Genomic DNA, 19,423 nt, shown 5'->3' on the forward strand with positions numbered 1-19,423 from the left:
TTCCATAAAGTCACATCTCGCTGGGTTAAAATGTTTTTTCTCACCTCATTCGTAAATGACCTCCCCTTTATTCTAAGACTGTGGCCCCTGGTTCTGGACTCGCCCAACATTGGGAACATTTTTCCTGCATCTAGCTTGTCCAGTCCTTTTATAATTGTATATGTTTCTATAAGATATCCCCTCATCCTTCTAAACTCCAGTGAATACAAGCCTAGTCTTTTCAATCTTTCCTCATATGACAGTCCCGCCATCCCAGGGATCAATCTCGTGAACCTACGCTGCACTGCCTCAATCACAAGGATGTCCTTCCTCAAATTAGGAGACCAAAACAGTGCACAATACTCCAGATGTGGTCTCACCAGTGCCCTATACAACTGCAGAAGAACCTCTTGACTCCTATACTGAAATCCTCTTGTTAATAAGGGCTTGATTCCACTAGCCACTAGAGCTCGATCTAACTCTCTCTTAAATCCATCCAGTGACTTGTCTTCCACTGCCCTCTGTGGCAGGGTCACATCAAGATTCACATCTCGGCCTGGAACAGTTGCCCTTCATCTCAAGAGGCTCCTGATTGCAATGTGGAGATTACACCTCAATACTGCACACACACCCCGTGGTCAGTCCCGCAGCATGGCGGCACGGTGGCGCAGCGTTAGAGTTGCCGCTTTACAGCGCCAGGGACCCGGGTTTGATCCCGATTACGGCTGCTTGTCTCTACGGCGTTTGCACGCTCTCCCCGTGACCTGCATGGGTTTTCTCCGGGTGCTCCGGTTTCCTTCCACGCTCCAAATGACATGCTGGTTTGTAGGTTAATTGGCTTCTGTAAATTGTAAACTGTCCCTGGTGTGTGTGGGATAGTACAAGTGTGCGGGGAATCGCTGGTTGGTGGGGACTCGGAGGGCCGAAGGGCCGATTTCCATGCTGTATCTCTGAATCGAAAAATTAAACATGGCGCAACGCATAGCGCGTTGGGAAACACTTCGTAGAATGGAAATGTTGTCCTTGTCCCCACCACCCCTGGCAGCGTTGTTAATGAGGGGAATAGATAATAATAATAATGGATGGGATTTATATAGCGCCTTTCTAGAATACTCAAGGCGCTTTACATCGCATTATTCATACACTCCTCAGTCACACTCGGTGGTGGTGAGCTACTTCTGTAGCCACAGCTGCCCTGGGGCAGACTGAAGGAAGCGTGGCTGCCAATCTGCGCCTACGGCCCCTCCGACCACCACCAAACACTCACACACATTCACACACAGGCAAAGGTGGGTGAAGTGTCTTGCCCAAGGACACAACGACAGTATGTACTCCAAGCGGGATTCGAACCGGCTACCTTCCGGTCGCCAGCCGAACACTTAGCCCATTGTGCCATCTGTCGTCCCTGCAGTCATAAGTGATAGGAGCAGAATTAGGCCATTCGACCCATCAATTCCACTCCACCATTCAATCATGGCTGATCTATCTCTCTGGCCCAGCCCCATTCTCCTGCCTTCTCCCCATAATCCATTCATCTTCTTTTCGTTACAAATGTCGACCTCGCTGTCATCGTCCACAAGAACACAAAGCTTCCGCCGACAGTCAGTGGGAGCCATCACTTGTCGCAATAGATGATGGTGGTAGCAGAGTTAGCTCGGGATTCCTCCAGTTCCCAGCCTCACGACATGGACGCTTCTGCTATGGAGATGAATGTGCGGAGTCTTATGCCCAGGGCTGAGGAATCAAGAACTCAGCGAATGGCATGTTGGCCTTTATTACAAGAGAAGTATAGGAGCAAAGAGGTCCTCTGCAGTTGTACAGAGCCCTAGTGAGACCACACCTGGAGTATTGTGTGCAGTTTTGGTCCACTAATTTGAGGAAGGACATTCTTGCTATTGAGGGAGTGCAGTGTAGGTTTACAAGGTTAATTCCCGGGACGGCTGGACTGTCATATGCTGAGAGAATGGAGCAGCTGGGCTTGTACACTCTGGAGTTTAGAAGGATGAGAGGGCATCTCATTGAAACATATAAGATTGTTAAGGGTTTGGACACACTAGAGGCAGGAAACATGTTCCCGATGTTGGGGGGAGTCCAGAACCAGGGGCCACAGTTTAGGAATAAGGAGTAAGCCATTTAGAACGGAGACGAGGAAACACTTTTTTTCACCGAGAGTGGTGAGTGTGTGGAATTCTCTGCCTCAGAGGGCGGTGGAGGCAGGTTGTGTGGATACTTTCAAGAGAGAGCCTACTATGTTCTGTTGTGCTGAAGCAAAGCAAGAATTTCATTGTCCTATCAGGGACACATGATAATAAACTCTCTTGACTTGACTTGACTTGAGATAGGGCTCTTAAAGATAGCAGAGCCAGGGGATATGGGGAGAAGGCAGGAACGGGGTACTGATTGGGGATGATCAGCCATGATCACATTGAATGGTGGTGCTGGCTCGAAGGGCCGAATGGCCTATTCCTGCACCTATTGTCTATTGTCTATTGACTATAACTCGAGGGCGTATGCTTAAGGTGAGAGGGGAAAGATTTACAATGGAAACCAAAGGTGGTACATATATGCAGCAAGGAATTGGTGGAGGCACGATACTATAACATAAATATGGAGAGCTATAACAAATGGAAAGGGTTAGAGGGATCGGGCCTAGTGTGGGCAAGTAGGACCAGCTTAGATGGGGGACATTGGTCGGCATGGATGAGTTGGGTCCAGAGGTCTGTGTACATGCTGTTTGACTCTATTTGATTAGTTTGGGTGTCAGGGGTTATGGGGAGAAGGCAGGAGAATGGGGTTGAGAGATAAAGATAGATCAACCATGATTGAATAGCGGAGTCGATTTGATGGGCCGAATGGCCTCATTCCGCTTCGAGAACCTACAAACTATTTGGACAAGTACACAAAGAGAAAAGGTTCGCAGAAAACGCAGAGAAATGGGACGAAAGTGGACAGAAAATGCCGGAGAAACTCAGCGGGTGAGGCAGCATCTATGGAGAAAATGCCTACAATTCCTTCTCTCCATCGATGCTGCCTCACCCGCTGAGTTTCTCCAGCATTTTTCGTCTACTTTTGATTTTTCCAGCATCTGCAGTTCCTTCTTCGACAGAGAAATGGGATGAGCCTAGATGGGGTACCTAGGTTGGCATGGAAGAGACGGGCGGAAGAGCCTGTATGATACGAAGAGTGAATAATAAGAGCTGAATCCTTCTCTGAAAGGGCATGAGTGAACCATGCAGGCTTTGCACCAAAGCAATCATTTCATATGTTGAAGAAAGAACTGCAGATGCTGGAATAATCGGAGGTAGACATAACTCAGCGGGTGAGGCAGCATCTATGGAGCGAGGGAATAGGTGACCTTTCGGGTTGAGACCCTTCTTCAGATTGAAGGGTTTCGACCCGAAACGTCACCTATTCCTTCGCTCCATAGATGCTGCCTCACCCGCTGAGTTTCTCCAGCATTTTTATCTACAGTCATTACATGTGCACCATGACCGTGAATCTTTCTTAAGATCCCAAATTGAATTGAATAGTTTAATTTAGTTTCCCTGTGCGGTTGGTAGTGCGATTCATATTCATGTCTGCAGATCAGTGGTCCAACTCTCTAGACGGCTGTGACTCTGTTGCCGCACTTGTAATTCTACGTCGCACTCCTTGAGTCGATGGGAAACAAGGGACTTATAATTTAACATAAACCAGCGTGGCATCTTGTTTAGCGCGGAGCATCAAAGCACGGCCGGCCTGTCGCTGCGCAGTCAAGGCGACTTGATGTGCATTCACTTCCCCACAAAAGGCTCTCCCGGCTAAATCAAAGAGCGTGGTTAAACTGTGCTGAATTGTTCTTTCCCCATTAAGGGCGAGCGCGGATCTTGTCAAGAGTGGGTGAATGCTGAGCACAGCACCGAGGGGCAGGATTTGAACAGCAAGCCGCAGCGTGACAAATCTGAATTAGCTTGTACACATCGCTGGGATTACACGGTTTACAATCGCACCGCTGAGTTAATTGCTACTGCTAGATCTGCTGATATTAATTCAACTCCGAAACGCCGTGGGCCAAGGAACTCCCCCCCCCCCCCTCCACCCCCTCATCAATTCTATCATTGATGGCACGGCATTCATTGGCAACAGAATTGCCATTCAATATGATCATGGCCGATTATCCCAAATCAGTACCCCATTCCAGTTTTCTCCCCATATCCCTTGATTCTGTTATAGACAATAGACAATAGGTGCATGAGTAGGCCATTTGGCCCTTCGAGCCAGCACCACCATTCAATGTGATCATGGCTGATCATCCCCAATCAGTACCCCGTTCCTGCCTTCCCCCCCATATCCCCTGACTCCGCTATTTTTAAGAGCCCTATCTAGCTCTCTCTTGAAAGCATCCAGAGGACCAGTCTCCACCGCCCTCTGAGGCAGAGAATTCCACAGACTCACCACTCTCTGTGAGAAAAAGTGTTTCCTCGTCTCCGTTCTAAATGGCTTACTCCTTATTCTTAAACTGTGGCCCCTGGTTCTGGACTCCCCGAACATCGGGAACATGTTTCCTGCCTCCAGCATGTCCAATCCTTTAATAATCTTATATGTTTCAAGATGCTGCCTGCCCCGCTGAGTTACTCCAGCATTTTGTGTCTATCTACGGTTTAGTTTTGGTTTGGTTTAGTTCATTATCACGTGTACGGAGGCACAGTGGAAAAGCTTTTGTTGTGCTGACCAGTCAATGGAAAGATTACAATTAAGTCGTCCACTGTGTACATATACAGGATAAGGAAATACCGTATAGCGCAAGATAAAGTCTGATTAAAGATAATCCGAGGGTCTTCAATGAGGTAGATAAACCATTATCTACAATAGAATAGAATAGAATAGAATATGTTTATTGTCATTGCACAAAACTGAGCAACGAAATTCCATTTGCTTCTCCTCCGTTAAAAGAAATACAACACAACAACCAATACACATATGTACAGTTAATAGTAAAATAATAGATACATTTTTTAAAAAGTTTAAAAGAATTTAGCGGTATTCCTCGAAGTTACTTCTTGCTTCCCAGTGTTCACTATTGGAGTTAAGCTCTTTTACCGCACATGGGTAGAAACTATTTTTTAGTCTACCGGTGCGAGCCTGCAGAGACCTGAGTCCCCTCCCCGAGGGTAGCAGAGTAAAAAGGTGGTTGGCAGGGTGGGATGTGTCCTTCTTGATATTTATGGCCCTGCGCAAGCATCGGGCCTTGTATATGTCATCCAAGGAGGGCAGGTTAGCGTTTGTAATGCGCTGCGCAGTTTTTATAATTCCCTGCAGCGCCCTCCTCTCAGCCACAGTACAGCTGGCAAACCACACCAGGATTCCGTAGGTGAGGATACTTTCCACGGCGCATCGGTAGCAGGACAGCAGCAGCGGCTGTGAGACGTTTGCTCTCCGTAGAGACCTCAGGAAATACAGCCGCTGATGAGACTTCTTCAAGAGAGTGACGGTGTTCATTTGCCATTTGAGGTCCTGGGAGATGTTTATTCCCAGGAACCTAAAGTCGTTGACTCTCTCCACCATGTCTCCTTTGATGTATAAGGGAGCAGGTTCCTCTCTCCTCTTCCTCCTGAAGTCAACAACAAGTTCTTTTGTCTAGGTTAGGAATCAATAGTCATACAGTGTGGAAATAGACTGGCTGGCCCGACTTGTCCACGCCGACACTCTACACTAGTCCCGCCTGCCTGCATTTGGCCAATATCCCTCTAAACCTGTCCTATCCATGTACCAGCTTCAACTACCTCCTCCGGCAGCTCGTTCCATAAAGCTACCACCCTTTGTGTAAAAGAGTTGCTCCTCAGGTTCCGATTAAAGCTTCCCCCCCCCGTCACCTTAAACCAAGGTCCACTGATTCCTGATTTCCCTACCCTGGGGAAAAGACATTTACCCTAACTATTCCTCTCATGATCCATACCCCTCTATAAGATCATCCCTCATCTGCCTGTGCTCCAAGTTCAGGTCACGGGAGAACGTGCAAACTCCGCACAGACAGCACCCGTAGTCGGGATTGAACCCGGGTCTCCGGCGCTGCATTCACTGTAAGGCAGCAACTCTACCGCTGTGCCACCATGAGCTGCCCATGACATAAACTCCGTTAATGATCTAAAACTTCATAAATGTTTATGGTGAGGTACAAGTTCCATTTCGTCAGCTGCAGGATTGTGTGCAAGGGCAGCACGGTGGCGCAGCGGTAGAGTTGCTGCCTACAGCACTTGCAGCGCCAGAGACCCAGGTTCGATCCCGACTACGGGTGCTGTCTGTGCGGAGTTTGCACGTTCTCCCCGTGACCTGCGTGGGTTTTCTCCGAGATTTTCATTTCCCTCCCACACTCCAAAGACGTGCAGGTTTGTAGGTCAATTGGCTTGGTGTAAGTGTAAATTGTCCCTAGTGTGTGTAGGGTAGTGTTAGTGTGCGGGGATCGCTGGTCGGCACGGGTCCGGTGGGCCGATGGGCCTGTTTCTGCGATGTATCTCTAAACTAAACTAAACTAAGAGAAAGACGGCCCTCCATTTTGGCGTTCCCATGACTACACTCTTCCTCACATCCCACAAGCACGCCATAGAATAAAGGGCCTGTCCCACTTACGCGACCTTGGCTCGCAAATTACGCAACATCGTGGTCGCTTGGGGGTATGGGCATCGTATGGCCACGAGGGGCCGGTCCCGTTTAGAAGCGCAGAGTTGTGTGGGGCTGGTCCCGACATCGCGCGGGGCTCCGGAATTCTGGCAGTTGCCGAAATCTTCGCGTGCCAACGGCCTGTCGGCCCGCATGCGCATTGCGGTCGTAGGCAGCGTCTTGACGTCGTATGCAGCGTCTTGACGGCGCCTGTCTAGAGCGTGGCATTGCACGATGACGTCACCACCCTGCGTGGCATTGCACGATGACGTCACCGCCCGGCTTGGCGTTGCGCGATGACGTCACCGCCCGGCGCCGTGTGACGCCCAAATTCAGTCGGCCGGCCTCCTGCCCAGATGATTGGTCAGTATGATGCAAATGACGTCACGCGCGTACATAGCGTGAACTTCGCGTGAACTCCGCTTCCGTTTGGTCGCGCCAAACGCACGCAATCGCATGCAAGTGGGAAAGGCCCTTAAGGAGTAAGCTATTGAGAACGGAGATGAGGAAACACTTTTTCTCACAGAGAGTGGTGAGTCTGTGGAATTCTCTGCCTCAGAGGGCGGTGGAGGCAGGTTCTCTGGATACTTTCAAGAGAGAGCTGGATAGGGGTCTTAAAAATAGCGGAGTCAGGGGATATGGGGAGAAGGCAGGAACGGGGTACTGATTGGGAATGATCAGCCATGATCACATTGAATGGCGGTGCTGGCTCGAAGGGCTGAATGGCCTCCTCCTGCACCTATTGTTTATTGTCTATCAACGATAGTAAAATTGGATGGGGACTGTAGAATGTTTAACCCATGCTGCTACTTCTGGGCAAGCAATTCCTCCCCTCTCCCGTCTTCACAAGTGCAGTGAGATGACGAGTTAAAAACAAAGCCAACTGTTAATAAAATGAATCATCAGTGGAAGTTCAAACTCTGTTATTTACCGTTCAAAATACTGATCCCTTTATAGCTAAGCAAATATAATTGTTGAAAATTCCACTGTTCTCTGCTGGAAATCCAACTCCAATATTTGCATTCTCACAGCAAATACCATCTATTATCCGTAGGAGAAATATTGAAACTAAGCTCACGCACACGGCAGCTGAGAAGATTCAAAATTGCAAACAGAAGTCTCCTCATCAGTAGTCCTTTCGTGCCACCCTGAATGTAATTATTGCAGCTGTAGAGGATGTTAAGCCAATCTGCCAGGCGTTAGGCCAGTCCCTCCATGCAAAAGATTCAGATCCAGATTTGGATTAGTTTATTGTCACGTACACCTGGGTCCAATGGAGCTCCTTGTTCACAAGAAGCACCCAGAGCAAACCCCGTATACGGTAAAGATTGATACTAGCGAGATCACACCTGGAGTATTGTGTGCAGTTTTGGTCCCCTAATTTGTGGAAGGGCATTCTTGCTATTGAGGGAATGCAGCGTAGGTTTACAAGGTTAATTCCCGGGATGGCGGGACTGTCATATGCTGAGAGAATGGATACTCTATACAATAGCTTGTATACTCTGGAGTTTAGAAGGATGAGAGAGGATCTTATTGAAACATATAAGATTATCAAGGGTTTGGACACGCTAGAGGCAGGAAATATGTTCCCGATGTTAGGAGAATCCAGAATCAGGGGCCACAGTTTACGAATAAGGGGTTGGCTATTCAGAACGGAGACGAGGAAAAATGTTTTCATCCAGAGAGCGGTGAGTCTGTGGAATTCTCTGCCTCAGAGGGCGGTGGAGGCAGGTTCTCTGGATGCTTTCAAGACAGAGCTAGATATGGCTCTTAAAGATAGTGGAGTCAGGGATATGGGGAGAAGGCAGGAACGGGGTACTGATTGGGGATGATCAGCCATGATCACATTGAATGGCGGTGCTGGCTCAAAGGGCCAAATGGCCTCCTCCTGCACCTATTGTCTATTGTCTATTGTCTATTGTAACAATAAAATCGACAACGGCAAGAAATACAACCACGAACACAAGGCAGCAGAAATGATGCAGATACATCATCAGGTAGCTTTGTATGTCTCAATCTTTAGCCGATAAGGGATGAACTGTGTTTCTCCCGTTCTTCAAGGCCTTGTCCTGGATCAGCCATATCAAGGCCATGATCATGAAAGCACACCAACACCTCTACTCTACTACATCAATAGACATGTTTCCTGCCTCTAGCGTGTCCAATCCCTTAATAATCTTATATGTTTCAATGAGATCCCTCTCATCCTAAACTCCAGAGTGTACAAGCCCAGTTGCTCCATTCTCTCAGCATATGGCAGTCCCGCAAACCGGGAATTAACCTTGTAAACCTACGCTGCACTCCCTCAATAGCAAGAATGTCCTTCCTCAAATTAGGGGACCAAAACAGCACACAATACTCCAGGTGTGGTCTCACTAGGGCTCTGTACAACTGCAGAAGGACCTCTTTTCTCCTATATTCCTATACTTAGTTTGGCCCAGACCATCACACAAACCAACCTCCCTTCCATTGACTCCATCTACACCTCACGCTGCCTCGGCAAGGCCAGCAGCATCATCAAGGACCAGTCTCACCCCCGACCACTCCCTCTTCTCCCCTCTCCCATCGGGCAAGAGGTACAGAAGTGTGAAAACGCACACCTCCAGATTCAGAACTGTTTCTTCCCAGCTGTTATCAGGCAACTGAACCATCCTACCACCACCAGCGAGCAGTGCTGAACTACTATCTACCTCATTCGTGACCCTCAGACTATCCTTGATGGGACTTTGTTGGCTTGACCTTGCACTAAACGTTATTCCCTTATCATGTATCTGTACACTGTAAATGGATTGATTGTAATCATGTATTGTCTTTCTGCTGACTGGTTAGCACGCAACACAAGCTTTTCACTGTACCTCGGTACACGTGACAATAAATGACACTAACTAACTACTCCTTTAGAAGGCTTAGAAAGTTCGGCATGTCCCCAACAACTCTCACCGACTTTACATGGTGGCGTAATGGTAGAGTTGCTGCCTTACAGCACCAGAGGCCTAGGTTCGATCCCTATCACTGGTGCTGTCTGTACTGAGTTTTACATTCTCCCTGTGACCGTGTGGGTTTTCCCCTCGTCCTCCCACACTATAAAGATGTACAGGTTTGTAGCCTAATTGGCTTTGGTAAAAATTGTAAATTGTCCCTAGTGAGGGATAAGGCGAGCGTATGGTGGTCACTGGTCAGCGCGGACTCAGTGGGCCGAAGGGCCTGTTTCCGCACTGTATCTCTAAACTAAACTAAACTAAATTTCGACAGTTACTCCAGCATTTTGTGTCTACCTTAGACACAAGGTATTGGCCTTGTTGTGAGGTGTTGGCCACAAGGGCTGGTTGGACAAACTTGGACTGCTTTGCTTGAATATTGGTGTTTAATAGTTTATCAAATTATAAGATACTGTACGAACATAACATACTGTACGAACAACAATATGGTTTTAGAGCTAACAGAACAACTTCATTTTCAATTATTGAATTTATAGAAAAAATTACTAAGGCAATAGAAAATAAAGAGTATGCAGTAGGGATTTTGTTGGACTTAAAAAAAGCATATGACACCGTAGACCACGAGTTATTAATAAAGAAACTACAAAGATATGGCATTGGAGGCATCGCACTATCATGGCTATCCAGCTACCTACAGAACCGGGAACAATATGTCGAAATACAAAATCATAAATCACAATTACTGCAGGTTACGTGTGGGGTGCCCTAGGGCTCAGTGTTAGGTCCATTATTATTCATTTTGTATATCAATAATATATGTGAAGTGTCAAAAACTCTTGAAACTATTCTCTTCGCTGATGATACTAACTTACTCTGCTGTGAAGACAACTTGGAACAGCTCCTGGATAGTATGGAAAAGGAATTGAGCAGGATGAAGATCTGGTTTGATGAAAATAAACTCACATTGAATTTAAGTAAAATAAAATTCATAATATTTGGAAATCGATCAACCAACACAGAGAAAAAGCTCATGATAGAATAGAATAGAATAGAATAGAATAGAATAGAATAGAATAGAATAGAATAGAATGCTATTTATTGACATTCAAACCTAGGTTTGAACGAAATGTCATTTCTACAGTTTTTTACATTACAAAACAATCCAAGACCCACACTTAACACAGTTTACATAAACATCCATCACAGTGAGTCTCCAACATCTCCTCACTGTGATGGAAGGCAAAGTCTTTATCTCTTCCCTTTGTTCCTTCTCCCGCGGTTCAGCAGTCCAACTGCAGTGTCGAGGCGAACTGGGGCTCCGATGTTAAAGCCCCCGGCGGGCGATGGTAAGTCCTGAGGCCGTTTAAGCCACACCGGGCGATGTTAGGCCCCGGCTCCATGTCCTTCAAACCCGCGATTCCAGCGGGAGAAGTCGCCGTTGCGGAGCTCGGAAAAGCGGTCTCCCACCAGGGACCTGCGAGCTCCCGATGTTCCCGTCCACCGGGTCTGCGGCCGGTGCCTCCCAACTCCAAAAGTCGGGTCGCAGCCGCCGCACGCCACCACAGCTCTTCCCGCTCCGAAGTTGGCCAGCTCCGCGATGTCAGTTCCACAGGCTCTGCAACTGGAGCCCTCAGGTTAGTCCCAGCCGGAGGTTCCCGCCGGCTCCACGATGTTAGGCCCAACGACATCCGAGACCCGACAGGGAATAGTCGGGTCCCCGCACAGGGAAGAGATTTAAACGCTTTCCCCACAGCCCCCCCACCCCCCCCCCCCCCTATACACAGCTAAAAAAATAATAAAAACTAACTCAAGACATACATTTAACAAGACAAAAAATAAAAAAAGACAGACGACTGTAGTCGAGCCGCTGCCGTTAGACGCCGCCACTCCCATGATAAATGGCACAGAAATAGAAAGAGTATCTGAAATAAAATTTCTTGGAGTATTAATTGGCAACAAATTAACTTGGAAACCTCACATAAATGATATTAAAGCCAAAATATCCAAATCATTTGCAATACTGAATAAAGCCAGAGACCTACTAAATCAAGCCTCCCTGTATATGTTGTACTGCTCCCTCATACTCCCATACATGATCTACTGTGTGGAGGTATGGGGGAACACATACAAAACAAATACACATCCAATCTTCATCCTCCAAAACAGAGCAATACGAATTATACATAAAACCACCTACAGACAATCAACAAAACCATTATTTATCAGACTAAAAACATTAACATTTCAAGATCTGACAGATTATAAAACTATCCAAATTATGTTCAAAGCAGCTAATCAGCAATTGCCTTGTAATATCCAGGGGTTGTTCCAATTGAGAGAAAGCAAACACAACCTGAGAGGAACCTATATATTCGAAAAACCGGCAATAAAAACGAATGCAAAACTCCATTGTGTTACAGCAAAGGGTGTTAGTCTCTGGAATAACTGCCATGATGAGCTGAAAAAATGTAAGACTCTATTCAAACTAAAAACACTCTTCAGAAACAAAAGATTGAATGGTTATGAGCTGGACCAGTGATTTTCTTTTCTGTTTGGTTGTTTCTTGTTTGTGGACTGTTCAACAGATTTTGGGTCCATTTGTTCCCATTATTTTGTTTTTCCATGAAAATGTATAGAAAATAAGAGGGGGTAGGACCAGAAAAGTTTTCGAACTTCTTCTTACCCCTTTTCAACATGAACAATATTATTTGTATTATTTGAGTTACTTATTTGTTTGTTTTCCTTTGTGTTTTATTTTCTTTTTTTATTGCTTACAAGTTTATTTGTGTTTGTATTTTTTAACATGTTCAATAAATTAATAAAGTAAGTAAAGTAAAAAAGTATAAGAGGCATAGATAAGGAAGGTAGTTCCTAAGGAAGGTAGTATAAGAGGCATAGATAAGGAAGGTAGTTCCTAAGGAAGGTAGTATAAGAGGCATAGATAAGGAAGGTAGAACCTTTTCCCCCCCAGATGGCAATGTCAAAGATTGCAGCACATAGCTTTACGGGGAGTAGGGCAAAGTGTCATGTTTTATGTATCATTCTTAACTGTCACTGCATGTCATGTTGTCACTTGCGGGTGGAGCACCAAGGCAAATTCCTTGTATGTGAATACTTGGCCAACAAACTTATTCAATTCAAAACTTATTAAATTAAGGGAAATGCGCGGAGCAAATGTGTTAAACAGTGGTTGGCGGGTACCTGGAAAATGCTGCTGGGAGTTGGTGGTGGAAGGAGATATGGTAATCGATTTAAAAGGCTTTTAGTTAGGCACATCGATATGCATGGGGATGGAGGGATTTGGATCATGTACAGGCCGAGGAGATCAGTTTAACTTAGAAACATAGAAACATAGAAAATAGGTGCAGGAGTATTTGTCCGTGGAATTCTCTGCCTCAGAGGGCGGTGGAGGCGGGTTCCCTCGATGCTTTCAAGAGAGAGCTAGATAGGGCTCTTAAAGATAGCGGAGTCAGGGGATATGGGGAGAAGGCAGGAACGGGGTACTGATTGGGAATGATCAGCCATGATCACATTGAATGGTCGAAGGGCCGAATGGCCTACTCCTGCACCTATTGTCTATTGTCTATTGAGTAGGCCATTCCAAGAGGATTGGGTAATGTTTAGAGAACATCAGGATAACCAAAAAGACAATACGGGGAGAAAAGATGTGGTACGAAGGTAAGCTAGCCAAGAGTATAAAGCAGGATAGTAAAAGCTTCTTTAGGTATGTGAAGAGGAAACAATTAGTTAAGACCAAAGTTGGACCCTTGAAGACCGAAAAAGATGAATTTATTATGGGGAACAAGGACATGGCAGATGAGTTGAACAGGTACTTTGGATCTGTCTTCACTAAGGAGGACACAAACAATCTTCCTGATGTACTAGTGGCCAGAGGTTCTGGGGTGACGGAGGAACTGAAGGAAATCCACATTAGGCAGGAAATGGTGTTGGATAAACTGATGGGACTGAAGGCTGATAAATCCCCAGGGTCTGATGGTCTGCATTAAGGAAGTAGCTCTAGAAATCATGGATGCATTAGTGATAATTTTCCAATGTTCTATAGATTCAGGATCAGTTCCTGTGGATTGGAGGGCAGCCAATGTTATCCCACTTTTTAAGAAAGGCGGGAGAGAGAAAACAGGGAATTATAGACCAGTTAGCCTGACATCGGTGGTGGGGAAGATGCTGGAGTCAATTATAAAAGATGAAATAGCCGAACATCTGGATAGCAGTAACAGGATCGGTCCGAGTCAGCATGGATTTACGAACTAAAGGAAAGTAGGCAAAAATGCTGGAGAAACCCAGCGGGTGAGGCAGCATCAATGGAGCGAAGGGTCTCGACCCAAAACGTCACCAATTCCTTCTCTCCATAGATGCTGACTCACCCGCTGAGTTTCCACAGCATTTTTCGATTTTTCCAGCATCTGCAGTTCCTTCTTAAACTAAACGAAAGAGCTGCTGAATTACTCCAGCATTTTGAGTCCACGTTTGCCAATGCTATCAGCGTTCTCTCTGCTGCCGTGTCCTGTGAGTTTTAATATACTGCTGATAAAAATTCCACACACTTTTTCTAGAAGTTAATTACGCTTGTGTCCAGTCCAGTCAACAATCACCGCTGCAGGTTGAAGTTCGACCAATAATTGAATTAGCAAAACTACAGCAAAATTAATATATGTCCGGATGCTTATCAGCCCTCAGGGGAGAGACAAAATTTGCTCGTGATCTACAATGTTTGCATTGTAAAGGAGATAAAGTGGCTGAGCGGAGATTCACAGGCCACTGCTTGCCAGGCATCGGTTCCAGTCCATCGCCAATGCGGCCACGTTTCCGCGGCAACCAGCAAAGTAAAATTCAGGACATACCGTGACAGATATCAAAAGCACCTGGCCTGAGCTTCAAGTGACTTCCATCGCTCCAAGCCATGCTGAAAAAATACACGCCTGAGTTGTTTCAGAGGGAAGTTTGCACTAATTCTATTGTGCGATTCAAATTCGTGTACATAACTTCCAGGTGCAGAATTAGGCCATTTGGCCCATTTAATCGTGGCTGATCTACCCTTCACTATCAACCCCATTCTCCTGCCTTCTCCCCGCAACCCCTGACACCCGTAATAATCAAGAACCTATCATTCTCGGCCTTAAAAATATTCATTGACTTGGCCTCCACAGCTGTCTGTGGCAAAGTTTCCACAGATTCACCACCCTCTGACTAAAGAAATTCTGCCTCATGTCCTATCCAAAGGTAGGTCCTTTTATTATGAGGCTATGGCCTCTGCTCTGAGACTCTCACACTAGATAGGGTTCTTAAAAATAAGGGATATGGGGAGAAGGCAGGAACGGGGTACTGATTGGGGATGATCAGCCATGATCACATTGAATGGTGGTGCTGGCTCGAAGGGCCGAATGGCCTACTCTACCACCCATTGTCTATTGTCTATTGGAAACATCCTCTCCACATCCGTTCCACCCAGGGCTTTCATTATTCAATAAGTTTCAATGAGGTCCCCTCTCATCCTTCTCAACTCCAGCGGGTACAAAGCATTTTATCGGGATGCATCACAGCACGGTTCGGGAACAGCTCCATCCAAGACTGCGATAAATTGCAGCGAATTGTGGACGCAGCCCAGACCATCACACAAACCAGCCTCCCTTCCATTGACTCCATCTACACCTCACGCTGCCTCGGCAAGGCCAGCAGCATCATCAAGGACCAGTCTCACCCCGGCCACTCCCTCTTCTCCCCTCTCCCATCGGGCAAGAGGTACAGAAGTGTGAAAACGCACACCTCCAGATTCAGGGACAGTTTCTTCCCAGCTGTTATCAGGCAACTGAACCATCCTACCACAACCAGCGAGCAGTCCTGAACTACTATCGGACTATCTTTGATCTGACTTTCCTGGCTTTACTTTGCACTAAACAGTATTCTCTTATCATGTATCTGTACGCTGTGAATGGCCCAGTCCATCACCGGCTCTGACCTCCCCACCATCGAAGGGATCCATCGCAGTCGCTGCCTCAAAAAGGCAGCCAACATTATCAAAGATCCACACCATCCTGGCCACACTCTCTTCTCACCACTGCCATCGGGAAGAAGGTACAGGAGCCTGAAAACTGTAACGTCCAGGTTCAGGAACAGCTTCTTCCCCACAGCCATCAGGCTATTAAACACAACAACGAATAAGCTGTGAACTACAACAGTCTATTATTAATATTGCACTTTATCTGTTTATTTATTGTGTATCTATATGGTCTATGGTCTATAGACACACTGAACCTTTATCTCCCATTCTGTATTATGTTTACATATTCTGTTGTGCTGCAGCAAGCAAGAATATCATTGTCCTATCTGGGACACATGACAATAAAGGGCCTGTCCCACCAGCATGCGACCAAACATGGTGGCTTGAGGCGTACAGCCTTACGGGGCCGGTCCCACTTCCAACCGCGGAGCCGTATGGAGCTGGTCCCGACATCATACTCACCAATCAGCTGGCGGGCCGACTGAATTTGGACGTAACACGGCGTCGGGCGGTGACGTCATCACGCAACGCCACGCGCTAGGCGTACGGTGTCCAGGCGGTGCGTACGGCCTCAATACTCCTGCACCTATTTTCTATGTTTCTATGAATGGCATACATCCATATCCGGCACCATAGAAACATAGAAATTAGGTGCAGGAGTAGGCCATTCGGCCCTTTGAGCCTGCACCGCCATTCAATATGATCATGGCTGATCATCCCCAATCAGTACCCCGTTCCTGCCTTCTCTCCATACCCCCTGATCCCTTTAGCCACAAGGGCCACATCTAACTCCCTCTTAAATATAGCCAATGAACTGGCCTCAACTACCTTCTGTGGCAGAGAATTCCACAGATTCACCACTCTCTGTGCGAAAAATTATTTTCTCATCTCGGTCCTAAAATAATTCCCTCTTATCCATAAATTGTGACCCCTTGTTCTGGACTTCCCCAACATCGGGAACAATCTTCCTGCATCTAGCCTGCCCAACCCCTTAAGAATTTTGTAAGTTTCTATAAGATCCCCCCTCAATCTTCTAAATTCTAACGAGTACAAGCCGTGTTTCGGGCCATCTGCCCGGCCCAAAACTTCTCTGAACAGCAAGAGGTAGATCGTCCTGAGCTGCTATCTACTTCATTGGAAACCATCGGACTATCTTTAATGGAGTTTAGAAGGGTGAGAGGATATCTCATTGAAACATATAAGATTGTTAAGGGCTTGGACACACGCTAGAGGCAGGAAACATGTTCCCGATGTTGGGGGAGTCCAGAACCAGGGGCCACAGTTGAAGAATAAGGAGTAAGCCATTTAGAATGGAGACGAGGAAACACATTTTCTCACAGAGAGTGGTGAGTCTGTGGAATTCTCTGCCTCAGAGGGCGGTGGAGGCAGGTTCTCTGGATACTTTCAAGAGAGAGCTAGATAGGGCTCTTAAAGATAGCGGAGTCAGGGGATATGGGGAGAAGGCAGGAACGGGGTACTGATTGGGGATGATCAGCCATGATCATATTGAATGGCGGTGCTGGCTCGAGGGGCCAAATGGCCTACTCCTGCACCTATTGTCTATTGTCTATTGTCTATTGAATCTGGAAGTGTGAATTTTCACACTTCTGTACCTCTTGCCAAATGGGAGCGGGGAAAAGAGGGAGTGGCCAGGATGAGACTGGTCCTTGATGATGCTGCTGGCCTTGCCGAGGCAGCGTGAGGTGTAGATGGAGTCAATGGAAGGGAGGTTGGTTTGGGTGACCGGTTTAGTTGAGTTTGGTTTTGTTTGTTTGTCACGTGTACCGAGGTACAGGGGAAAGCTTTTGTTGCGCGCTATCCAGTCAGCGGAAAGACATGATTACAATCGAGCTGTCTGCGGTGTACAGGTACAAGGGGAGACACGGTGGCACAGCGGAGGAGTTGCTGCCTCACAGAGCCAGGGACCCAGGTTCGATCCTGACCACAGGTCTGGTCTGTATGGAGTTGTACGCTCTCCGTGTGACCTGCGTGGGTTTTCTCCAGGTTCCTCCCACATTCCATAGATGTAGATTGAGTAACTTCAATAAAAACAGTTAACTGTCCCTAGTGTGATAGAGGCAGTGCAGCGTAGGTTCACGAGATTGATCCCTGGGATGGCGGGACTGTCATATAAAGAAAGATTGAAAAGACTAGGCTTGCATTCACTGGAGTTTAGAAGGATGAGGGAGAATCTTATAGGAACATATAAAATTATAAAAGGACTGGACAAGCTAGATGCAGGAAAAATGTTCCCAATGTTGGGTGAGTCCAGAACCAGGGGCCACAGTCTTAGAATAAAGGGGAGGTCATTTAAGACTGAGGTGAGAAAAAACTTTTTCACCCAGAGAGTTGTGAATTTATGGAATTCCCTGCCACAGAGGGCAGTGGAGGCCAAGTCACTGGATGGATTTAAGAGAGAGTTAGATAGTGCTCTAGGGGCTAGTGGAATCAAGGGATATGGGGAGAAGGCAGGCACGGGTTATTGATTGGGGACGACCAGCCATGATCACAATGAATGGCGGTGCTGGCTCGAAGGGCCGAATGGCCTACTCCTGCACCTATTGTCTATTGAATCAAGGAAGATGGGGAGAAGGCAGGAATGGGGTACTGATTGGGGATGATCAGCTATGATCACATTGAATGGCGGTGCTGGCTCGAAGGGCCGAATGGCCTACTCCTGCCCAAATTTTTTCTATGTTTCAATGAATGGACGTTATTGACACAAAATGCTGGGGTAACGCAGCAGGTCGGGCAGCATCTCTGGAGGAAAGGAATCGGTGGCATGGTTGGCCTGTACGAGTTGGGCTGAAGGGCCTGTGATTCTTGGTTCTTGGTTTCTTGGTCCTCCAAAATATTCCAAATGGAATTTAAACTGGAGGTGGTGGGGGGAGGATTAAGCCAGAAAGGGTTATTGGGAAGAAAGAGCTACTTTGAATTTAGTTGCATAGATTCTTTGACATTTCTTATTGCATCGGTTTTAGTTTAGTTGATTGTCACATATTGGGAGGGGGCGTTGTCCTGTGTATGGCAGCCCAGCCAGCAGCTGTCTGTCTTTTCATCTCTTTTTAAAAAAATTTGGGTTAGTTAAAGTGTTTTTGTTCTGGGGGTCTAGACTTTTTTATGTGGGGGGTGGGGGGGGGGGGGAAGGGGGAAACTACCTTTCAGGGTCCCTACCTGGTGGGAGAGGCAGCTTTTCTCCGGGCTGCAGCTTCGACCCGTCCTCGCGGCCTACCAGCGGGCCTGGAGCGGCGTTTCCTATCGGGGACCGCCCAGAACCTCGGCTTCAGCGGCGGCACAGCGCTGGAGCGCTATCGTGGAGCGGGCGATGCCTTGCCTGGGTCGCCGCGCTGGAGCTCCGGTGAGCTGAGACCGCCGGGAACAACATCGCGGAGCTGCGGGACTGTGGAGCGACCAGCTGCGGGCGGCGGCACTGAACTTAAACATCGGGAGCCTGGGATCTCTCGATGAGATCGCCAGTTGTGGAGCTCCAACCGGCGCGGCCTTGTTGGCTTCGGAAGCCGCGGCCTCCAGTACGGAAGCGGCCGTTCCAGGTGTCCCAAGCCGCTGAGAGGATTCTCCCGACGCCGGAGCAACATCACCCGGCGAGAACGGCCAGGAACATCGGGCCTCCGTAGAGGCAACTGTGGAGGCCTCAATGTGCCCGACTATGGGTGAACTGGGGTTGGGGACTGGACATTGTGCCTTCCCCCATAATGGGAACCATTGTGGGGGGATGTTCTTTATGTTTAAATTTCTTTATTATTGTTATGTCTGTATTCTTTCTTTATGTGCTGCAAAATGGCAAGAAGCATTTCACTACACCTAGGTGTATGTGACCAATAAAATAACC

The 19,423-nt window shown here is 47.2% G+C and overlaps 1 protein-coding gene across 1 annotated transcript in view; it reads right to left on the reverse strand.

Moving 5' to 3' along the window:
• LOC116987847 (dedicator of cytokinesis protein 2-like) overlaps positions 1-19,423 on the reverse strand; it is a 1,012,655-nt gene that overhangs the window by 182,596 nt on the left and 810,636 nt on the right. Inside the window, exon 31 of the mRNA XM_033044139.1 lies at positions 8,906-8,937. Coding sequence (XP_032900030.1) covers positions 8,906-8,937 — 32 coding nt within the window. The remainder of the gene's footprint in view (positions 1-8,905; positions 8,938-19,423) is intronic.

The sequence above is a fragment of the Amblyraja radiata genome, chromosome 1, assembly GCF_010909765.2.
Source record: "Amblyraja radiata isolate CabotCenter1 chromosome 1, sAmbRad1.1.pri, whole genome shotgun sequence".
NCBI lineage: Eukaryota > Metazoa > Chordata > Chondrichthyes > Rajiformes > Rajidae > Amblyraja > Amblyraja radiata.